Raw genomic sequence first — 19,938 nt, 5'->3', positions numbered from 1 at the left:
CAGCATCTAATGTATGACGAGAGGCTGAGAGAGCTGGAACTGTTTAGCCTAGAGAAGAAAAGGCCTGTGGGGATCTTACCAATGTGTACAAATACCTGGTTTTTGATGGGAGGAGTAAAGAAAGAGATAGCCTCTTCTCAGTGGCATCCGGTGACACGATAAGGGGCAATGAGCACAAATTAAAATACAAGAATTTCCATTTAAATGTAGAGAAAACCTGGTTTAGTGCCAGTGTCGCCAGACACTGAAACAGGTTGCCCAGAGAGATTGTGGAGTCTACCTCATTGGAGGAAGTCAAAACCCAACTGGACACCGTCCTGAGCAACTTGCTGTAGCTGACCCTGCTTTGCGCAAGTGGTTGGACTACATGGTGTCCAGAGTTCCCTTCTTCAATGCTTCTGTCATTGTGCACCCACCAGCTTGCCCCAGCAGTCGCAGGAGTTTATTGTAGTGAGCAGAGCTGAGCGCAGAATACCAGGCTGTCTGATCTGACCCAGCGGAACTTGGCACACGATCAGAGAGGCCTGCTCCCCACATCCCAGATCACAAGATAGTAAGCTGGTCTAAAGACTTGCTTTATTTAACACCCATGTTCCTAGGCTTCCGCCCCCTGTCCCCAGGCCATGCGTGTAACTGGGATCACCTGCGTGCGATGGCATCCCAGCCACATTCCTTCTTCCTCGGGCGCAGGGCCATGCAAGTGGCCCAGGAGTTGCTATCACAGCTCTTGCTGCCAGAGGATTCCCCATGTGGGAGTGGATAGTCAGGCACATTTACGGCAGCATTTGCTAATGTAGCAAAACAGTGTTTTAAGCCCTGCACCTATTAGAATCATCACTGGCTTCACCTGGAGACAATCCATGCCTGGATGGATATGCAGGAGACAAGCAGGCTAGGTCACAAAAATTCAGATTGTCCCAGTGCATCAAGCCTTGTCCTCCTGCCTTAGTGGCAGCAATGCTATAGTCACTGGAAATTATGTTCAAGATATTTCTCTGTAGTTACTACTTCTGATGACTCTCTTGTTCATAAAATAGTAGATTTAGGCAACTGAGATGTGTATGAATGTTTGATATTAAGAAACAGTAGGTTCATTTTGAGGAAAATTGGTTTGAATCTAACCAGGGCAATCAGATAGTTATGAATAATAAAAAGTCACGTGTGAAACATATATTCAGCAAAGTTAGGTGTCCAGTAAAACTAGTTTCAACATTGTTTGCACTACCTAATCTCTAAAATTATAATGTGTGAGTCACAGCCCTTAGATGATCTTAACCTTTACTAGAGGATACCCTGCTTTGTGTTCAGCAGCATAAACAACTGAGCAAGGACCTGTGCAGACCTGGTGAATACAACAGGACCCTTTTGACTATACCGTAAGTAATGCATTTTTTTTCTGTGGAAAAATTGTCAAACGTTATATGCAGGACAACAGTTTCTGAATAATCAATTGAGAAGTTACCATGTTCATATTCAAGTTGCAATTTAAAGCTTTTTGTATTGTTTTATTATGGTTTTGGTTTTTTACATAAAAAAGATAAGTCCTCTGTGAGATAGGCATGTTTGCATAGCATAACTCTTTAAGAAAACTGCATCTCTAAATGTTTGAGAGAGTTAAATGAAGTGAATGGATGATAATAACAAATGTAGGGCATGAAATGAAATGGAAGTGGGGACTTGAGGATTGTTCTCCGAAGCTTCTAGAGAGTTTGGAAAAAAAGAAACTATGGAAAGAGGTAAAGGCTAAAAGTATTAGAGTAAGAGTGATGGTGGAGCAAGTCACAAACAAACCAAAGAGCTGAAATTTAAATGTGTTCTATATATGAAAGTGAACTGTCTGAAAGTGGTTTGTCATGGGGCTCAGGCCCTTCCTAGTGATAGTAGTATTGCTATAACCACGATATTCAAAGGGTGTGAATTAAGGAATATTTATAGCATATATTATTAAAGCAGAGATCAGCATTCTGAGTTCCCTGAATTTTGGAGAACCAAGATGCTGGAAACTGGAGAACACAAATGTGGGGTCATGGTGGGAGCTGATAAGGATTCAATGATTTTACAGGACATGAGAGTCTGAATACCATATCTCATTGTAAGTCAGAAACCTAAGATATTTTTCCCCTTTGAAAATCCTTAGATTTTCCTGTAGAGAGTACTGTATTTTCTAAAAGATTCTGTAGGTAAAGTGATCATATACCACAGGAGGATGTTCTGGATTTCCAGATATTCCACATCTTTACTTCCTTCTGTCTATTGACGAAGGTTGTTGAACCAAGTGTGGTACAGTATTAATTTCTAGAGTTAAAAGTATCGCCACAGATGTGGAATGGACGGTTTCCGTGTTGCTCTGGGAAAGGCTTTCCTGTTCTGTCGGTATCTTTTGGTATCTTTGTTCCTCCAGAATTCACTCATTCATCTTCACATTTTACCATTGCAGCCTTCTCTGTCAAAATCACCCTTTGCTATCTTTCTGGTGATAAATACCATGATTGTTCTAGAGTTTCCTGTATTTTTTTTATTTTTATTTTTAGGTGATTTGGTTCAGCCACTGGGCTGGACATGCCTTTGCATGCAGCAGGCACACTTGTTTCCATTTGCTGTTCTGTGTACATACTCATTTTCCCTTTCTTAATAAGTAACACTGTATTTCCAGGGTCTTGATAACTTCCTAATTGCTCAAAGCATGTTTCTCTCTTTTGTTAGTTATGTGGAAGTTTGGGTTTTTTTAAATGGTGCTCAATTGTTCAAGCTTTATGGAGTCATGGTAAAGGTCCATCACTTCCTCATTAACAAGTGCGTTTACTTTCTCTCTGGTGCCTGCCTATATGTTTACACACAGCCCATTGAAAAATGTATAATATTTTACTTCTCACAATGGAGGAATATTATGCCTTTCTTCTGCTTTGATTTTTCATCTTGCTAAATTTTACTGACTAGCCTTGACTGGCTCCCTTACTTTCTGCTCTATAGACCTGTACTTTTGACTTACAGCTTTTTATCACTTAAAGCCACATTAAAAACAGAACACTGGAAACAAAACAGTTTCAAAGGAATTGTAGCCTAACCTTAATGAGAGCGTCTTTTGTATTACTTCATTCCTCTTTGGCTTTAATTTTTATTCTTTCATAACTTCTTCAGTAGATTGAGTAATTTTCCAGACTCAGCTTCCTTGAAATAGAAAGCAGGTATCCCTGAATTCAAATGGCTTGGAATCACCGGTACCAAGCCAGCTCTGTACAGTGAAGGGATTGACTTATTGCTAAGCACAAGGTAAAAGGATTTGTAAGCCAAATGTCATTTTTCTTTTCTTCTTTTACAGAGTTATAGAAACATGAAGATGTTGTTTTTCCTGTGTCTTTTACTTGTTGGGATTCATTCCAACAGTTATTGCTATAAGCCTGATCACCAAGGTGTAAGAAACCAAAATCAAAGAGGCCAAGAAAACCGAAACATGCCACAGCAGACTATAGGGAACAGTGTTTGTCAGTTTGCATGTTGTTTTTACAAAGAGATTTCTTCTCGTGAAAACAGTGGGAATGTTTTCTTCTCTCCTTTGAGCATCTCTACTGCCTTTGCAATGCTGACTCTGGGTGCCAGATCAGACACCTTGACACAGATTCTTAGGGTCCTTAGCTTTAACCCACGTGAGATTTCTGAAAATGAAATACATGAAGGTTATCGTCAACTCATGCAAATGGTAAACAGAAAGACTGAGGGGTTACAGCTGAATATGGGAAATATCCTGTTTGTGCTTGACCGACTGAAGCCACAAGAGAAATTTTTAAGTAATCTCAGAAACTTCTATGAAGGAGAAGCTTATCCTATGAACTTCAAGAGGGCCGATCAAGCCCAGATAAAGATCAACGAATATGTAGCAGGAAGAACCAATGGGAAAATCAAGGACCTCATAAATAACCTTGATCCACTTACTGAAATTCTCCTTATTAGCTATATTTATTTTAACGGTAAGATATACATAGCATATTCTCCTACTTCATACATTATTTCCTCAGGTCAGTCTTGCACTTCATCACCTTTTTTTGCAATATGGTTTTGCAATTGGACTCATATCTTGTTTTCCTTTTGGTCCTCACTTACTTACACTTAATTATAAACAAAGCTATTGGAAATTATGTTCTGATGATAATTCCTAGCAAAATTCATGGCAAATTTTCCTATATCTTTTAATATATATGTTTCTTTCCTGCTGAAGATTAATTGAAATAAACTTTGAGGAAGGCATCTCTATTCAGTAAAGCATCTAGTCCTATACAATGTAGTGGGATTTAAGCACTTTCTTAAATGCTTTGTTGGCTAGGAATTAATTTGAAAACCACTTCAGCTGTTTTTTTGTTTAACAAGTTCAGAGTTAAATTCAAAGAACACTGTTAAAGTAAAACTTAGCATTTTACCTAAAAGAAAATATGTTTACTCAATAGTTTTGCTGCTACTGAGTATGTTCATGTACCAAAGCTAAACATGTAACAGTAGCTTTAGTTTCACACTCAAGTTCTCCTTTTTTTTTTTTTTTTTTTTTTTTAGTAACTATGCCTTTTCTGATAGTATGGCTGCAGTCCTGATGTGTCTAGAGGCATAGGTTTTCAACCTTTTTTTTTTGATTTGCAGATTCTAATATTTTCCAGTGAAGAGATGGACCCACCAATATCAAATGCAAGCCTAATGACAATAAGCTTGTTTTTCTTAATTAACTTGTGCAGTCTGTTTAGATACAGTCTACAGATCTTCCCAGAGCTTTTCAGACTGCTGATCTAATGAGAAGAAGAGGAGCAAGGCTGTAAGGCTCAATCAGTGGTCTAATAACAGATATTGTGTCTTCTTTCAAACCTTCTCTCTTACTCATTTTATCGTATTCTGAAAACAAAGCAACTGTACTTAGAAAAATAATATTCTGTAATTTATCTGATAAAAATATCATTAAGCTTTTTAATTGAAACAGAGATGATGTATTAGAAATGCTATTCTTTTAAAAGAAATGCTATTCTTTTTTAAAACTGTTAACCTGGATGCTTCCACTCTCCTCCCCAATATGAGGCTTCCCCCGAAAGTAATTCAAAACCATATTTTTTTTTGTTTTGCTCTTCATCTGTGTCTCTGCTCCTTGTAGTAATATCTGAAGATTTGGCCACAGCTAAATGGAGCTGTTCGGAATACAGATGATTGATGTTTCTTAATTCTCTTTAACACATACTTGTTTGTCTCAAATAATGTTTTCAAGATAGGCTTTTATTTAGCATCAGGCATGTCTTTCAAAACAGGCAAAAAATCTGTTGATTTTTCTTTTACTGAAAGGTTTTTGAAGAAGGAGCAATACATTTAGTATCACAATGGGGACAAAAGCGTGAGAAACGTTGTATTAAAGATAACTTTGTATTACAGATAACTTTTACATGTTTTAAAAATAAGCTTTATTTAAAATTAGATGTTCATTCTTATTACTGAAATGATTTCCCAGCTCCTCCAAAGCTGGTGGAGATTCAGTTTTAGCTCTTCAATTTTAAAGAAAACAGATTAAAGAATAACATTAATAGCAATAATAAGGCTTTTTATCTTGAAATTGAGAGTAGGTTAATGTTACTTGATCTAGAGTCTGGGATTAATCTGGAGAGGATCTCTAAAGCTCAGGTACCTCTATAACCAGTCTATACTTCTAGGCTCTTGTCCACTCTCTGTGCATTACAACCTTCCTTGCACAGTACTGGTGACTCTCCTCCCCCTTTTTTGTGGTGTAGCGTAGTGTAGAAGTCCTTCCCTAAGGACAAAAGTCTGGCAATATTTTCCTGGCTCTCAGCGAGCAGGCATGCTATTCCACTACAGTACACCAGTTCTTTATCATGCCCTAGCCAAGTTGGTCACCACAAAGTATCATACTTCGAGGTTTATTTTTCCACTTGAACACTGTGAAGCATTTGAGAAAGGTGCCATCCCTAGAAGGTAGCCTCCTAAGAGAGAGGAGAGCATAGGAATAAGAGTTCCTCTGAAACAGGAGGAAAGGATTAGTGAATATCATCTCTGTCTAATCTCTGTGCTAAATCCTAACATCCTACTCAGTTTTTAATCAAGCAAAGCTCTTTCTAAAATCAGTGGGTGTTTTCCCTGAGTTGAGCACTAGATAAAGGTTGCTTGAGTGTTTCAGGACTTGTGTCATTCATGTTTCTGTGATTCATTCTGCTTTTTTTTTTCCCTAAGCATATCAAGGCACTAGTCCTGTCTGTTATATAGCTGATGATAGAAGTCACTGTTAATGAAGAAACATAAAAGTAGCAACTTTTATGCTACTTCAGAATATTCACAGAATATTCACATCTTCAGAATATTCACAGTTGTCAATTTATATTTTCAGAGCCCAAGACATGCACTAAGTCTCATTTCACTCTTTCCAAATACTAAATAAGTGCTGTTTATGTCTATTTCACAGATGGTAGAAACAGCAGACGAGAATTATTTCATTTGTTCCATTACTGCCTAGTAATCATTGTTCAAATAGAAATCAGAAGTAAAAAGGGGTTGCATCTTATTTCGTGGTTTTCTTGATGGCACTTATTTTACTTAGCATTGTGGCTCTACTTTTGCCCATTAAATTTGATAAAAAATTAGTTTTGTTCTAGAAGGCAAAATTTACTACAGAACAACACATCTTTCTTTAAAAAAAAAACAAACAAACAAAAAAAAACCCCCACCCCCCATAAAACAAACAAACCACCTTTTCCCCTTATTTTTAATCTGCTCAGCCTCTGAAATAGATGAGGTGGATAGCTGGAATTTGGCTTAGAAGTTCCTCTCCACTGAGGAAAAGTATCTTCCAGAGTTTCAATGTAGACAGTTTGTTTCACTATGACTAAGCGAGGAGCCTTTGGAAATTTAATATTGTGAGCATAACAGTAGAAAAACAAAGTTGTTTTGTTTTGTTTTTTAACTCAGCAGTCTGGTAGAATTAAGTTCTTCATGACTTTATTGGCCATCAACTAAAGTGGCATATAAAACCCTTCTCTCTGCAAGTAACCTGAATCCCTTCATTTCTCTGGAGAATTGATCCCTCATGTCACCCTTCACAAGTCTGTTTTGTTATGGGAATAAGGAAAGGAGAGAATCTTTCTTTTTCTGAGCTGTCATTTAAAGGCTGCATCATATGAGGGCTTTATAGGCTTGTTAAAACTGTTGTCATGGAGGAAAAGTGCACACTAGAACACTTGGTATCTCATCTAAATGAAGGATATTGCAGCCTGCTGTAAGATCTGAGGGAAGTTTTTACATCACACTCTACCTACTGTGTGTTGCTATTGAATTATTCTGAGTGTTCAGTAAGATCAAGTGCTCATTGCAAACTGGTTTGTCTTTGAAGTTGAACCAGCTGTACCAGATTCTGTCATCTATGAATGTGTCCTATGGTGATATGCCCTATGGTTTCATGTCCTCAAAATATTCTGTTACTCTGTCTCTTATATTTCAAGCTGAATGGGAAAAACCTTTCGATCCAAAATACACTAAAAAGAACAAATTCTTTGTGGATGGGAACAAGGCTGTTGAAGTCCCAATGATGTTTGGAATGGGCCTGTTCAAGCATGGCTATGATGAACAGCTGTCTTCCACTGTGGTGCAAATGGATTACAAAGGAGGTGCTTCGGCATTTTTTATTCTGCCTGATCAAGGAAGAATGAGGAAGCTGGAGAAAAGATTGTCTTGTGAACGTATGTCAAGGTGGAGGACATTAGTCTCAAAAAGGTAAAATTCTGCAGTTCTTGGTTCAGATGGTAGGCAAGGAGACACATAAGTTTCAATCTGCTGGGCTATGACACAGAATCAGGACACTATTTTTAGTTCTGTTTTAACCTACAGAAGAATTCCCACTGACTGAAGTTGAAATCTGGCTTTCTGGTGTCCCTGTGTTTTCACATTCAGTACTGCGTGAAGTGAAAACCTTCACAGCTTTAGGACTTTTGCCGTTTCCGCATTTTGTTTCCCATCTTCAACTCTCCATAGCCCCCAGTTTTCTCTCTTAAGACCTCTTCTCACTTTTTTTCGGGAGGTCTTCTGCCTTCTCCTATTTACAGGTAAATTCCTATCACTTTCCTTCAGCCTTTTTTCTTGTCTCTTGCTTCCTTTCTGCCTATTACAGTTACCAATAATTGCACATTTAATGCTGAAATAGCAACTTTCATTTGGCAATTGTGAGGACAAAGCTCCATGACAAGGGTATAGAGCAGCTGGCACATTGCAGAGCCACTATATTCAGGCTCTCTGAAGACTTAGGAAGGCAAAATTGGAATAAGCTACACTTGCTTCAAGGTAACTTTGTGACTAGAAGGCAGCAAGTTTATATGCTTTCTAAAAACAACTTTAGACTCCTGCCGTTTATTGTCATATGTAGTAGTAGCCTTTGATGAGACAAAATATGTGTACAAGCATAGGCACAACATGTTTACAGAATCAAGCCCTTGTGTTCATTCATGGATCCGATGTGTCATGTTAAAAACCTTCACACATGCACATTTGAAAATCGTATTTTAGATGATCAATTCTCAAGACAAAAATGATATCCTAATAGAGAAAACCAAAGTCAGTGTCATGCTCTCAACTCTGATGCACTGTTAAATCTTATCAAAAGAATCTAAAATTTTTTTTCATTTAAAAAAAAGAAAAATTCTCTGTGCACTTTCACAGTTTTGAAACTTCTGGGAGTAGCTATGTGGTTTGTGACTAAAATCACTGTAGGACAAATAAGATGGTGAATCAAGATACTTACGAATCATTTTTGTGAAAGAAACACAATTGCCTTTAAAATCAGCAAGAAAGACACTATTTATATTTCCTCCCTCCATCCTCTCCCCCCTCCCCAAACTGGAATAATCTACCTAAAAGCCATGAATGGGAGATGTAAATCTTATAATTAAAAAATCATCACTATCAAAGACGAGCTAGTTTCATGCAGCTCCCCATTTTTCATCATGACAGTTCTCTCCTGCAAACTAATGACACAAACTCCTCCCTTTCCCTCTAGTTTTCAAAGCAACTGATGGCCCTTTGCTATTATTTGGAGTCTCTGGGAGGTCTTAATAAATGGGTTTGATGTAGGATATGGAATGATTTAAGGACTGTGGGCAAGCTATGTTTGTCCCTGTTTCTCTGTCTACAAACTGGTGTTGACACAAGTTGCAGAAGCATTGTGAGGAACATTTTTCATTACTGTTGGCTGCTGAACAGGGGATAATGCCAAAGTATTGCCAGCTGAGATCTATTTAATGGCTGAACTGTGGAGAAAACATCACTTTCTCTTCTGGAAAGTGTATCCCAGTGCTGCCCGCCTGCTCGCACTGTTGCTGTGTGTCTATGGCTTTCCCTTTCCTGCATGTTGAAAGCAAGTGGGGTCTTGTGAATGAGTGTCTTTATGTAATAGCAAGACAGATGATTTAATGATAGTTGCATCCTCACTTGAGAAAGCAATCAGCACAGTCAGAAATTAGGCAGAAGTAAAAGATCAGCAACCTGTTGTCAATCCACTAGCACTCTCATTTTGGGGTACCAGCCAGACTTGACTTAGATGTTATGCTGTGCTGGCGGTATGAGCCCTTTCCTTCCCACTTGTCCACTGGATGACTTGCTCTTTGGCCAGCTTCATTAAGTGCTCCACATCCCCCTGACCTGGAACCCTGGACAGTTGTCCTGGTTTCTCACCAGAAAACAGTACCTACTGTCAGCATTATCACTAACCTCTGTCTCATTATGCTGCTGTAAATGTTGGTTTTAACCTTTGAAAAGGAATTGTTAGATCCTTACTGAAAAAGCAAGGAAGAAATGAGTCAGAAATATGGGGCTTTTATTAATTTATGGAAAGCAGCAAACTAGTCACTTTCAAAAAAAGAATTGAATAAATCAGACATTGGATTTGACATAGAAAAAGAATTATCTATTGACTAACTATATTCTGTCAAAGTGCTTTTGTTTTTTACTTTGTCATCCATACAATCACCACCACAATTGTCCTGCTCCTTTGGTATATCTTTTTGTTTTCTCTGTCCTGATTTATATGATAAACGCACAAGGCCAACTTTTTTTTTTTCCCCAAAAAAGTAACCAGTGAACTCGGATGTGTTGGATTTTTTGTGCCCAGCTTGAGACATCTAAAAGAATCACTTTTTCACAAAGTGAATCCTCTGCATCCTCAGTAATGGGGCATGATGAAGGTGCTTCCAGTAGAATGCACAAAATATCACTAACTTCTGAAAATGTCAGATGAAGATCCTTAGGGAGGTACAGCTGTACTGTTGTGCCAAATGATCGCTGGGTCAATCTCACTGTTCATGTGTTGGCTTACTGCAGACGGTGAGCCAGCAACGTACAACCCTATCCTCTCAACCAGCCTTACAACATTGTTATAAACCTTCTTTTCTTCTCCCCAGACTAATGTCACTATACATGTCCCATGTAGGCTAGAGAGAGCCTGCAAGCAAAATGTCTTTGAGGAGAAAGCAAAATAAGTTTGTCTCTCAGGGGTCTGTGTTATACTGTGATATCTGACCAAAAGTTTCACCATATTCTTGCACTTTGTTTCTGGCAGCTCAGCAAATTTGTATCTTCCGAAATTCACTCTTTATGGGACATATAACCTAAAAAATATGTTATATAAAATGGGCATCATGGATGTATTCACTGATAAGGCTGACCTGTCTGGGATCACTGGGCAGCCCCAGCACAGAATTTCCCAGGTAAGTCACACTGTTTTTTGATTTATGGGCCCATGGTTACTGATACTTACATCACTTTCTTTACAACTATTCACAATGCAAAACTCGTGTAAAGAGGCTTTGCTTCACATGAAAAGGTGGCTGTTGGCATACAGAGTATTTCGCTCATGTTACTTGCGCTGTCAGTGCAATTGAGTTGGAGCAGGTTATAAGTCTGTAATTTTTTAATCCAGGAGGCCTTTTTTATCTGTGCTTGGCAACCTTATAAAACAGATATGACCAAATCGTCATCTATCCACACCTTGGTACCCTCCTGCAGTGTGTTGTTACAGTCATTACATTGCTGCTTCTGTTTGTGTCTACCTTCTTAAGCCTGCCTGTGGGCAAGTAGGGAGCTGTAGGACGTATCACTGCTTGTGTTTTATGGAGGGGAGAGGAAAAACACTGCTTGCTTTTAAACTGTTTGGGGGAAAAGAAAATGCAGTTACTAAAAGCATTTTGCTTCAAGCCTATGAGCAATGACTCTCATTAGTGCCAGGCCCAGGCAAAAGCTACAGATAAGTCATGCTTCCATAAACCTAGAGTTTAAAGCTGACAATCAGTGCAAATTTCATTGTCTAATATGAAAAAAGCAACTGCCCTCATGACCTCAGGTAGAAGTTAGTGAATTAGGGTCTGTGAACGTCTTGCTTTTGCAAGGTAAAACTTACATGTTTCTCTGCTCTAGCCCTCCATTTCTGGCCCTTCTCCTTTGCTCCCATTTTTTCCAAGACATTAAGGAAAATGGGAAACATAATTTCAGGATGCTATTCATTGTGCTAATCTGCATGTTAATTCATCAACTATATGAACTTTTCATAGACAGTTAAATATGAATATGATCTTGCTCTCTTAACCTTTAGTCTAGCTCCACAGATCTGCACGAGTGGGAGCAGGGAATAAGAAAAGAAACAAAGCAAATATTTTCACTAGCAGGGACGTGCCCCTCCACCAGGGATGAACTTTTCCTCTCTGGGGCTAGGAAAGCTATGCTGCATGTAGCTTGTTGATTTTTTTTCCAACTTTGCTGTCTTTGTGCAGTGGACTCACATCTGTCCATCTGATGCTTGTTTCTTACCAATAACTTCTTCAGGTACTTTTAGCTCAAGTTCTTATTTAGGTGACTAGTTTTGTACCCCCTTGACTAGTAACATATCTGTTTCTTCACAGGCTATTCATAAGGCTGTGGTAAAGGTGGATGAGACTGGCACCGAAGCAGCAGCTGCCACAGGCATGGAAATAGTGCCTATGTCCGTTCCGGTTACCATTACATTCAATAGGCCCTTCCTAATGGTCATAACTATGGAGAGCAATATACTCTTCATGGGAAAAATTGTGAACCCTCTGAAAAAAGATTAAGTTGATGTACATATTAGGTATGCGGTGATCACTACTGTTAAATCAAGTGTTTGACCTGATGAGTATGGCATGGCTACAGAGGGCTCTCTGCCTCTTAACTGATGTTATTCACTGTTTTTTGTAGATGAGACTCTTTAGCAATTTAAGTTGTCATAGTTGCATGTTTGTTTGGGCCTTGGTTTTTTTTTTGGTTTTTTTTTTTTTTTTTAAAGAAGGTTGCATTCAGGCAGAACTGTCATTAGATCTGGGACAAAATAGGCCTGTGTGATACTGACAGCATAGATACATCTTCTAGCAGGGAAGATGAGGAGCATGTGGGTGGAGAGGGTTGTGTAAGCCTGCTTCTTCCTTCACGGCTGCCTTCTCACCTTTTTTTTGTGTTGACTGACAAATGGGTACAAGTTATGGCACTTCACTACTTGTGCCCATTTTCCTACCAACATGAAGTTTATATCTAGCATAGATCTTAACATGCATAATGCTTACTACCTTGCATAGTACCATTGTTGTCCAGTGAGTCTATTACATCCTTGCCTTTCAGCTGTTGTCCCAGCTAGGCTGCTGCAAAGGGGTCACAAAGAAGGTGTGTTTTTCCCCTGCAGATATATACTGGCCTGCCCACTGTTTCTGTGAGAGTTTACAGCCCAGACTCATTCCAGGGCAAACGTTAGAGGGTCTAAGAATTGGGTCTAAGAAAAGAAGAGGTAGATCAGATCTCTGCAGTTCAGTGCCCTGGAGCCAACCTTTGTGAATCAGATACACAGCTCAGAGCAGCCAGAAGACTACTTCTAGCCTGTGCCTGCACCTAAACCAGCTTCTAGAAGCCCCCAAGCAGCAGGAAACACAAGCCATCTCCCCCTGGTGCCAGTACCTGTACCATTACCGTCTGGCCCTGGGAGATTACCCATGGTAGTAAGCACCATTCCAGTATTGTTTGTAGGATCAAGCACCCTACTAGTAACACCTATACCCCACCAGTGACACTTACCGTGTCTCTTGACATAACCCCTTCTGTTCCCAGACTGTCCAGTAATACAACATTGGTACTCTATTTCTCATCCGCTTCATGGTTAGTATAGCCACGATATTATAAAGATCTGTTTTCACTATTAAAGTACACAATACTGTCACATTCATAATGCACATGCTTATTTATTTTTTCTTGTTTACTTTCCTACCTATTTTTTCTTCTATTTTTCACAACATCTATCATTATTTTATTTCTTTGCTCATGTTCATGGTATATATCTGATTTCTGGTTGCAGGAGGGGTAAATTATTGACTAAAATGGGTTAGTCTGTTAATAGATATTAAGCATTAACACCAGTCTTTGTACAGCCTTGAAATATGCAGACAAATGTACTACAGTAGAACAACAACAATGAATAAACATGAAATTAAAAAGTTTCTAATTTTGCTATTTTATTTCTGTAATTCAGACTTAAGTATGGTTCAAGCAGGGTTTTTTGACCTGTGTCAACAAACAGTTATTAATATACTGCTCATATACATTAGATCAGCATGGTACTGCCAGTAATGAGCTTCAGAAAGCCCTCTGCCTTTGGCCTGAGCAGTGAATCCCAGTTCAGCACATAGTAGGTTATCTCTGTTAGGAGGAGAACTTTTTGAGAAGGTTGGGCATTTCTTTGATACAGAGATGTTTATTTCAAAGGTACAGACAGTGTGCTGCTTCTACTCTATCAAGTGTGTAGCTTCGTGTGTGTCTCTCATCTGTCTTCTAAAAAGCTCTCTCTTGACTCCCTCTAATAGCTATGTTACCAGTCTTGGCATGTGTTTTAAGCTGTGGTTCCTGTTATTCCATAAACAAAATACGGGCCGTCTAGATCATACTTTTTTTAATAGATTATGACAGGAAAACAAGAAAAGTGCTTAGAAGCTATCAGCTTTTTATAGAGGAACCACTTCCAAATTAAAATCACAGTGAAGAAAAACTCGTGTGGCATTCAAATCGGGCAATAAGGAAGAATAAACTTAGTATTTCCCAGACTGAAAACTAGATGTACTCAATTTGTTTTCATTTGTCTTTGACTACATCACTGGATCCATAGCGAACCTTGACAGAGGGTACTTTTCTACAGATTCTTACAGATCTTTGTAATTTATATTAATCTAGAGGCACTGCAGATCTTGCTAGGTCACAAACACTTTTCTGACATAACCAGATCAGTGACCCGACCTGAGCTGGCTTTGGTGCCCAGTAACTCCACGCAACACACCACCTCTCCTGTCCTGAGTGACCACCATAACAGATGGAGCCCAAAGCCATGGACTAAATGAACTCAGTGGACATTCTGTGGACATTTGTGGACATTTTACAGGCATTTTACAGGGGTGGTCCATAGACTAAGGGAATGATATCTGAGTATTGTATCAAAGGATGGGAAGGGGGGTGGTGGTTAATGAGGATGTATTGGATAGCGTAGGACCTGAGCATGACATAAATGGTATGGAATGAGGGGTGGAGAATATGCTGGTTTTGGCTGGGGTAGAGTTAATTTTCTTCATAGTGGCTAGTATAGGGCTATGTTTTGGATTTGTGCTCAAAACAGTATTGATGATACAGTGATGTTTTAGTTACTGCTGAGCAGTGCTGACACAGAGTCAAGGCCTCTTCTGCTTCTCACCCCACCCCACCAACAAGTAGGCTGGGGGTGCACAAGAAGTTGAGAGGGGACACAGCTGGGACAGCTGATCCCAGCTGACCAAAGGGATATTCCCTACCATATGATGTCATGCTCAACATATACAGCTGGGGGAGGAAGAAGGAAGGGGGGGATGTTAGGGGTAATGGTGTTTGTCTTCCCAAGTAACCGTTACCCATGATGGAGCCCTGCTTTCCTGGAGATGGCTGAACACCTGCCTGCCGATGGGAAGTAGTGAATTAATTCCTTGTTTTGCTTTGCTTGCGCGCGTGGCTTTTGCTTTGACTATTAAACTCTCTTTACCTCAACCCACGAGTTTTCTCACTTTTACCCTTCTAATTCTCTTCCCCCCCATCCCGCTGGGGGGCGGAGTGAGCGAGTGGCTGCATGGTGCTTAGTTGCCAGCTGGGGTTAAACCACAACACATATTTACATGTCAAAGTAAATTAGAATTATGAGGAAAAACTTCAGAAAATGGAAGTCATGATCAAATCAGGGAACACCGCCCACCAAAAGGAACAACCCTACAATATTAAATCTAAAACTGTAATAAGAAAGGACAAGGACAACTTTGAGGAAAAAAAACTTGCAGAAGTCATAACATATAATAATATAGTCTTTTTCAATGACATCAGAAACCTGCCAGAGAGCCTGAGGGGCCAGTAGATGTTCAAAGTGTAAAAGAAGTGCTCAATCCATTACATGTGTACTTCCTTTGCAGTGGTTGAGCCTGAGCAACTATTTCAAGTTGAACTAACAATAGAAAAGTTTTTAGAAAAAAAAATCAAAGAGCAAGTAACAACAAATTGCCAGGACTGTTTAGTATGCATGCAAGAGCTCTTAGCTGTCTCAAGAAGAAAAACGTTAAGCTTTCCACTGTGATGCATCAGTTAGACTGGTCTCTGTACCAGAGTAATAAGAAGTGACAAATGTGACATAAGTTTTTAAAAAAGATGCAAGTGAGCGTGCAGTGAATTGCAGAACAGGTAGTCCAACTTTGGTATTTTGGAAACTGTAGAATTTGTAGTTGTATGGATAAGTATGACAAAATATTGAAGAACTAACATGATTTTCATAGAATCATAGAATTGTTTAGGTTGAAAAAGACCTTTAAGATCATCAAGGCCAACCGTTAACCTAACATTGCCAAGTCCACCACTAAACCATGTCCCTAAACACCACATCTACATGTATTTTAAATACCTCCAGGGATGTTGACTCAACCACTTCCCTGGGCAGCCTGTTCCAATGCTTGACAACCCTTTCCGTGAAGAAATTTTGCCTAATATCCAATCTAAACCTCCCCTGGCGCAACTTGAGGCCATTGCCTCTTGTCCTGTCACTTGTTACTTGGGAGAAGAGACTGACACCCACCTCGCTACAACCTCCTTTCAGGTAGTTGTAGAGAGCGATGAGGTCTCCCCTCAGCCTCCTTTTCTCCAGGCTAAACAACCCCAGTTCCCTCAGCCGCTCCTCAGAAGACTTGTTCTCCAGACCCTTCTCCAGCTTCATTGCCCTTCTTTGGACGCGCTCCAGCACCTCAATGTCTTTCTTGTAGTGAGGGGCCCAAAACTGAACACAGTATTCGAGGTGCGGCCTCACCAGTGCCAAGTACAAGGGCTCAATCACTGCCCTACTCCTGCTGGCCACACTATTTCTGGTACAAGCCAGGATGCTATTGGCCTTCTTGGCCACCTGGGCACACTGCCGGCTCATATTCAGCTGGCTGTCAACCAGCACCTCCAGGTCCTTTTCTGACAGGCAGCTTTCCAGCCACTCTTCCCCAAGCCTGTAGCATTGCATGAGGTTGTTGTGACCCAAGTACAGGACCTGGCACTTAGCCTTGTTGAACCTCATACAGTTGGCCTTGGCCCATCGATCCAGCCTGTCCAGATCCCTCTGCAGAGCCTTCCTAGCCTCAAGCCAGTCAACACTCACACCCAACTTGGTGTTGTCTGCAAACTTACTGAAGGTGCACTCGATCTCCTTGTCCAGATCATTGATAAAGACATTAAAGAGAACTGGCCCCAGTACTGAGCCCTGGGGAACACCACTTGTGACTGGCTACCAACTGGATTTAACACCATTCACCACAGCTCTTTGGGCCTGGCCATCCAGCCAGTTTTTTTACCCAGAGAAGAGTACGCCTGTCCAAGCCATGAGCAGCCAGTTTCTCCTGGAGAATGCTGTGGGAAATGGTGTCAAAGGCTTTACTAAAGTCCAGGTAGACCACATCCACAACCTTTCCCTCATCCACTAAGCGGGTCACCTTGTCATAGAAGGAGATCAGGTTGGTCAAGCAGAACCTGCCTTTCGTAAACCCATGCTGACTGGGCCTGATCCCCTGGTTGTCCTGTATGTGCCGCGTGATGGCGCTCAAGATGATCTGCTCCATAACCTTCCCCGGCACCAAGGTCAGACTGACAAGACTGTAATTCCCCGAATCCTCCTTCCATCCCTTCTTGTAGATGGGTGTCACATTTGCTAACCTCCAGTCAACTGGGACCTCCCCGGTTAACCAGGACTGCTGATAAATGATGGAAAGTGGCTTGGTGAGCACTCCTGCCAGCTCCCTCAGTACCCTTGTGTGGATCCCATCTGGCCCCATAGACTTGTGTGTGTCTAAGTGGTGTAGCAGGTCGCTAATCATTTCCCCTTGGATTATGGGGGCTTCATTCTGCTCCCTGTCCCTATCTTCCAGCTCAGGGGGCTGGTTACCCCGAGAACAACTGGTCTCTACTATTAAAGACTGAGGCAAAGAAGGCATTAAGTACCTCAGCCTTTTCCTCACCCTTTGTCACTATGTTCCTCCCGCATCCAATAAAGGATGGAGATTCTCCTTAGCCCTTCTTTTGTTGCTAATGTATTTATAGAAACATTTCTTTATTGTCTTTTAAAGCCAGAATCCTTTACCAAAGGATTCTTTGAAAGAGTTGGTATGTGTGTGGATTACAGTGGTTTGATTGATATATGTCACATAGTTCAGAAAAAAAGATAAGATTCCTCAACAAAGGATCTCAAAAAACCCCTAAGTTACTAGGGAGGAAAGACCCTTTATAAGTAGTAAGTTCAGGCATGTGTTATTCAGAGAAGTCAGAGATCATGTGGGACTTTAATGAATTGTGAGGTGACACATTTTGCTGATGTTCCCACCTTGTTCATGGGTAAGGATCTCATGGTACTCAGTGACTGGCTGATAAAATGGCAGAGGAAAATCACTTTCAATAAAGACAAAGCAAAGAATACAAGGAAAGAAGCCCTTGTTTTATATGTGGCGTGGTGATCTCTTAAGTTAGGCATTGCCACTCAGGATAAAAATTTTGCAGTGATGCTGGATAGGCCACTGAATATGTCATCTCGATTCTCAGTGCTGGTGAAAAAGGAAACCAAGCAGTGGCAGATAGGAAGAAAGGACGAGAGAGAAAAGAAACATCGGTGTGCCCCTGTGCCATGGTATGTCCACACTGTGTACACTATGTGCAGCACTGGATACTGAACTAGATGAACCTTTAGTCTAAGCTAAGGGGGGCCATTTTATATGGCTTATAGGATAATGTTATCTGTACATGTACTGTGTATCTATGGGCTCAACTCAGAGCCAAAGCCTCAGTGTTTATTTCCTTTTGTGACGCCCGAGGGTGTCTAAGACAACAGTATGGGGCTGGCAGTTAAGAGCATTTTTATTTCCTCAATTAACAGCAACACTTCTATCAGCTCAGTGACAGTAGGAAATAATTAAAAATCAAAGCCGACTTATATGGCTTAGTAGTTTAGGAGCATTCATTACAAGAAAAGAAGTGCCTTTTTTTGGGTAGTTTACAAGGATCTTTTTATCACTTCTTTGAATGATTGAAGTAGGTGAATTTACATTTGTATGCTTATTTGCAGTTTTGGTCTTTTTACAATCATTGATCATACTTCTTACAATCACATGAATGCCTTGCTATTTACCAGTGTACCTTCACAAAGACTCTAACCAGATCTATCGTATCTCTTATTTAATGCTTTGGGGTTTTGTTCGTTTATTTCTCTATCAAATATATATTTATTTTTTTTTAAAGGGAATATCTCATTATTAGCCTGTTTTTCCCATCAGATTCATACCAAACTTTCCTGTTTAAAATTTATTTTTTTAATGTGAATTAACTCTCAGTATACCAGTTTCAAACTATTTTTCCTCTACATCTATGACTTTACAGTATATGACAAATCTATTTTTAGTCCTTGAAAAAAGGCAAATGAGAATAAAACTTTGAGTGGCAAAATAACGACTTCCTCATTGTTCAGGTCCCCTACAACTGATGCAGAAGCTTTTTCCATCTTGACTTGAAGAAATAAGTGCTTGATCTAAACTTTATTGTAAACACTTACCTTCCAGTCGGTCTTTTTCTACAATAGCTTTTAGATAATGGCCATAGTCCCATATTGGTATTACCTTCACATCCAATAAATGACATTTCTCTCCTAAGAGAAATGTCAAGATATTGAATTTTCCAAAGTTGTGACAAAAATTTAAAATCTCAACAATTTTCCTGAAAATGGTTTTGAAATTTTCTTCCATTTTATTGGTAAACAGTAGAAAAGTTTATCACTTGGTAGCATCTTATAAAATAAAAGTTAGTGTAGAACATTTTCCTCATTTCTGTTTGAAAATGTTGACGAAGCCAATGCATTCCTGAAAATGTTCTGATTTCTCTGACTCTGCTTTCTCACATGGAAATTGATCCCTCAGACAACTTCCAAGAAGTTTTTCTGAGAAAGCATTTTTAAGGGGGACAATAAGGGCTACAGGAAGAATCTGTGTACTTGCACAATCTAGGAAAGTTTCTCAGATGCAGAAAGAAGTTGAAGTGAACATTTGTGAAGTAGTTTGTAAGTAACACAACACTGAAGTTGTAGCTCATTTATAAGCCTACTACCATCAAAGATGAAGTAGGACCCCCAGCTCAAAGGATTTATGGACTTCTTAGCTTTGGCTGTGCACTGAGTGCCCATGGAGCAGTAGTAGAAATAACTGATTTTACAGTAAACTATATATAGAACAGCCTGGTAAAAAAATGCCTCCTTTGGAGACAGTGAATTCTCTTAGGCTTAGTCCTGGCTTGCAGGATTCTGTTTCTGGTGAGGAGATCCTAGTCATTGTGCTTCACAAATTACCTCAGGAGGGATCTCAATAG

At 39.8% G+C, this 19,938-nt stretch overlaps 1 protein-coding gene across 1 annotated transcript; it reads left to right on the top strand.

Annotated features, from left to right (window-relative positions):
- The first annotated feature begins 1,288 nt into the window (after nt 1–1,288).
- On the top strand, nt 1,289–13,505 carry LOC143163667 (alpha-1-antiproteinase F-like). Its single transcript, XM_076345370.1, has 5 exons — nt 1,289–1,376; nt 3,320–3,965; nt 7,470–7,740; nt 10,574–10,721; nt 11,910–13,505. The coding sequence occupies exons 2-5, from the start codon at nt 3,332–3,334 to the stop codon at nt 12,096–12,098; spliced, it is 1,242 nt and encodes a 413-aa protein (XP_076201485.1). The 5' UTR covers nt 1,289–1,376; nt 3,320–3,331; the 3' UTR covers nt 12,099–13,505.
- Nucleotides 13,506–19,938: the final 6,433 nt, after the last annotated feature.

This window comes from Aptenodytes patagonicus, chromosome 7 (assembly GCF_965638725.1).
Source record: "Aptenodytes patagonicus chromosome 7, bAptPat1.pri.cur, whole genome shotgun sequence".
Classification (NCBI taxonomy): domain Eukaryota; kingdom Metazoa; phylum Chordata; class Aves; order Sphenisciformes; family Spheniscidae; genus Aptenodytes; species Aptenodytes patagonicus.
This window is presented reverse-complemented; position numbering and strand designations above follow the sequence as displayed.

Excerpts from the sequence above, each read along its gene's own strand:
- LOC143163667 (XM_076345370.1), top strand. The coding sequence starts at position 3,332 with ATGAAGATGTTGTTTTTCCTGTGTCTTTTACTTGTTGGGATTCATTCC. Across the intron at positions 7,741-10,573 it reads AGGACATTAGTCTCAAAAAG|CTCAGCAAATTTGTATCTTC; the intron begins GTAAAATTCTGC and ends TGTTTCTGGCAG. Across the intron at positions 10,722-11,909 it reads CCCAGCACAGAATTTCCCAG|GCTATTCATAAGGCTGTGGT; the intron begins GTAAGTCACACT and ends GTTTCTTCACAG.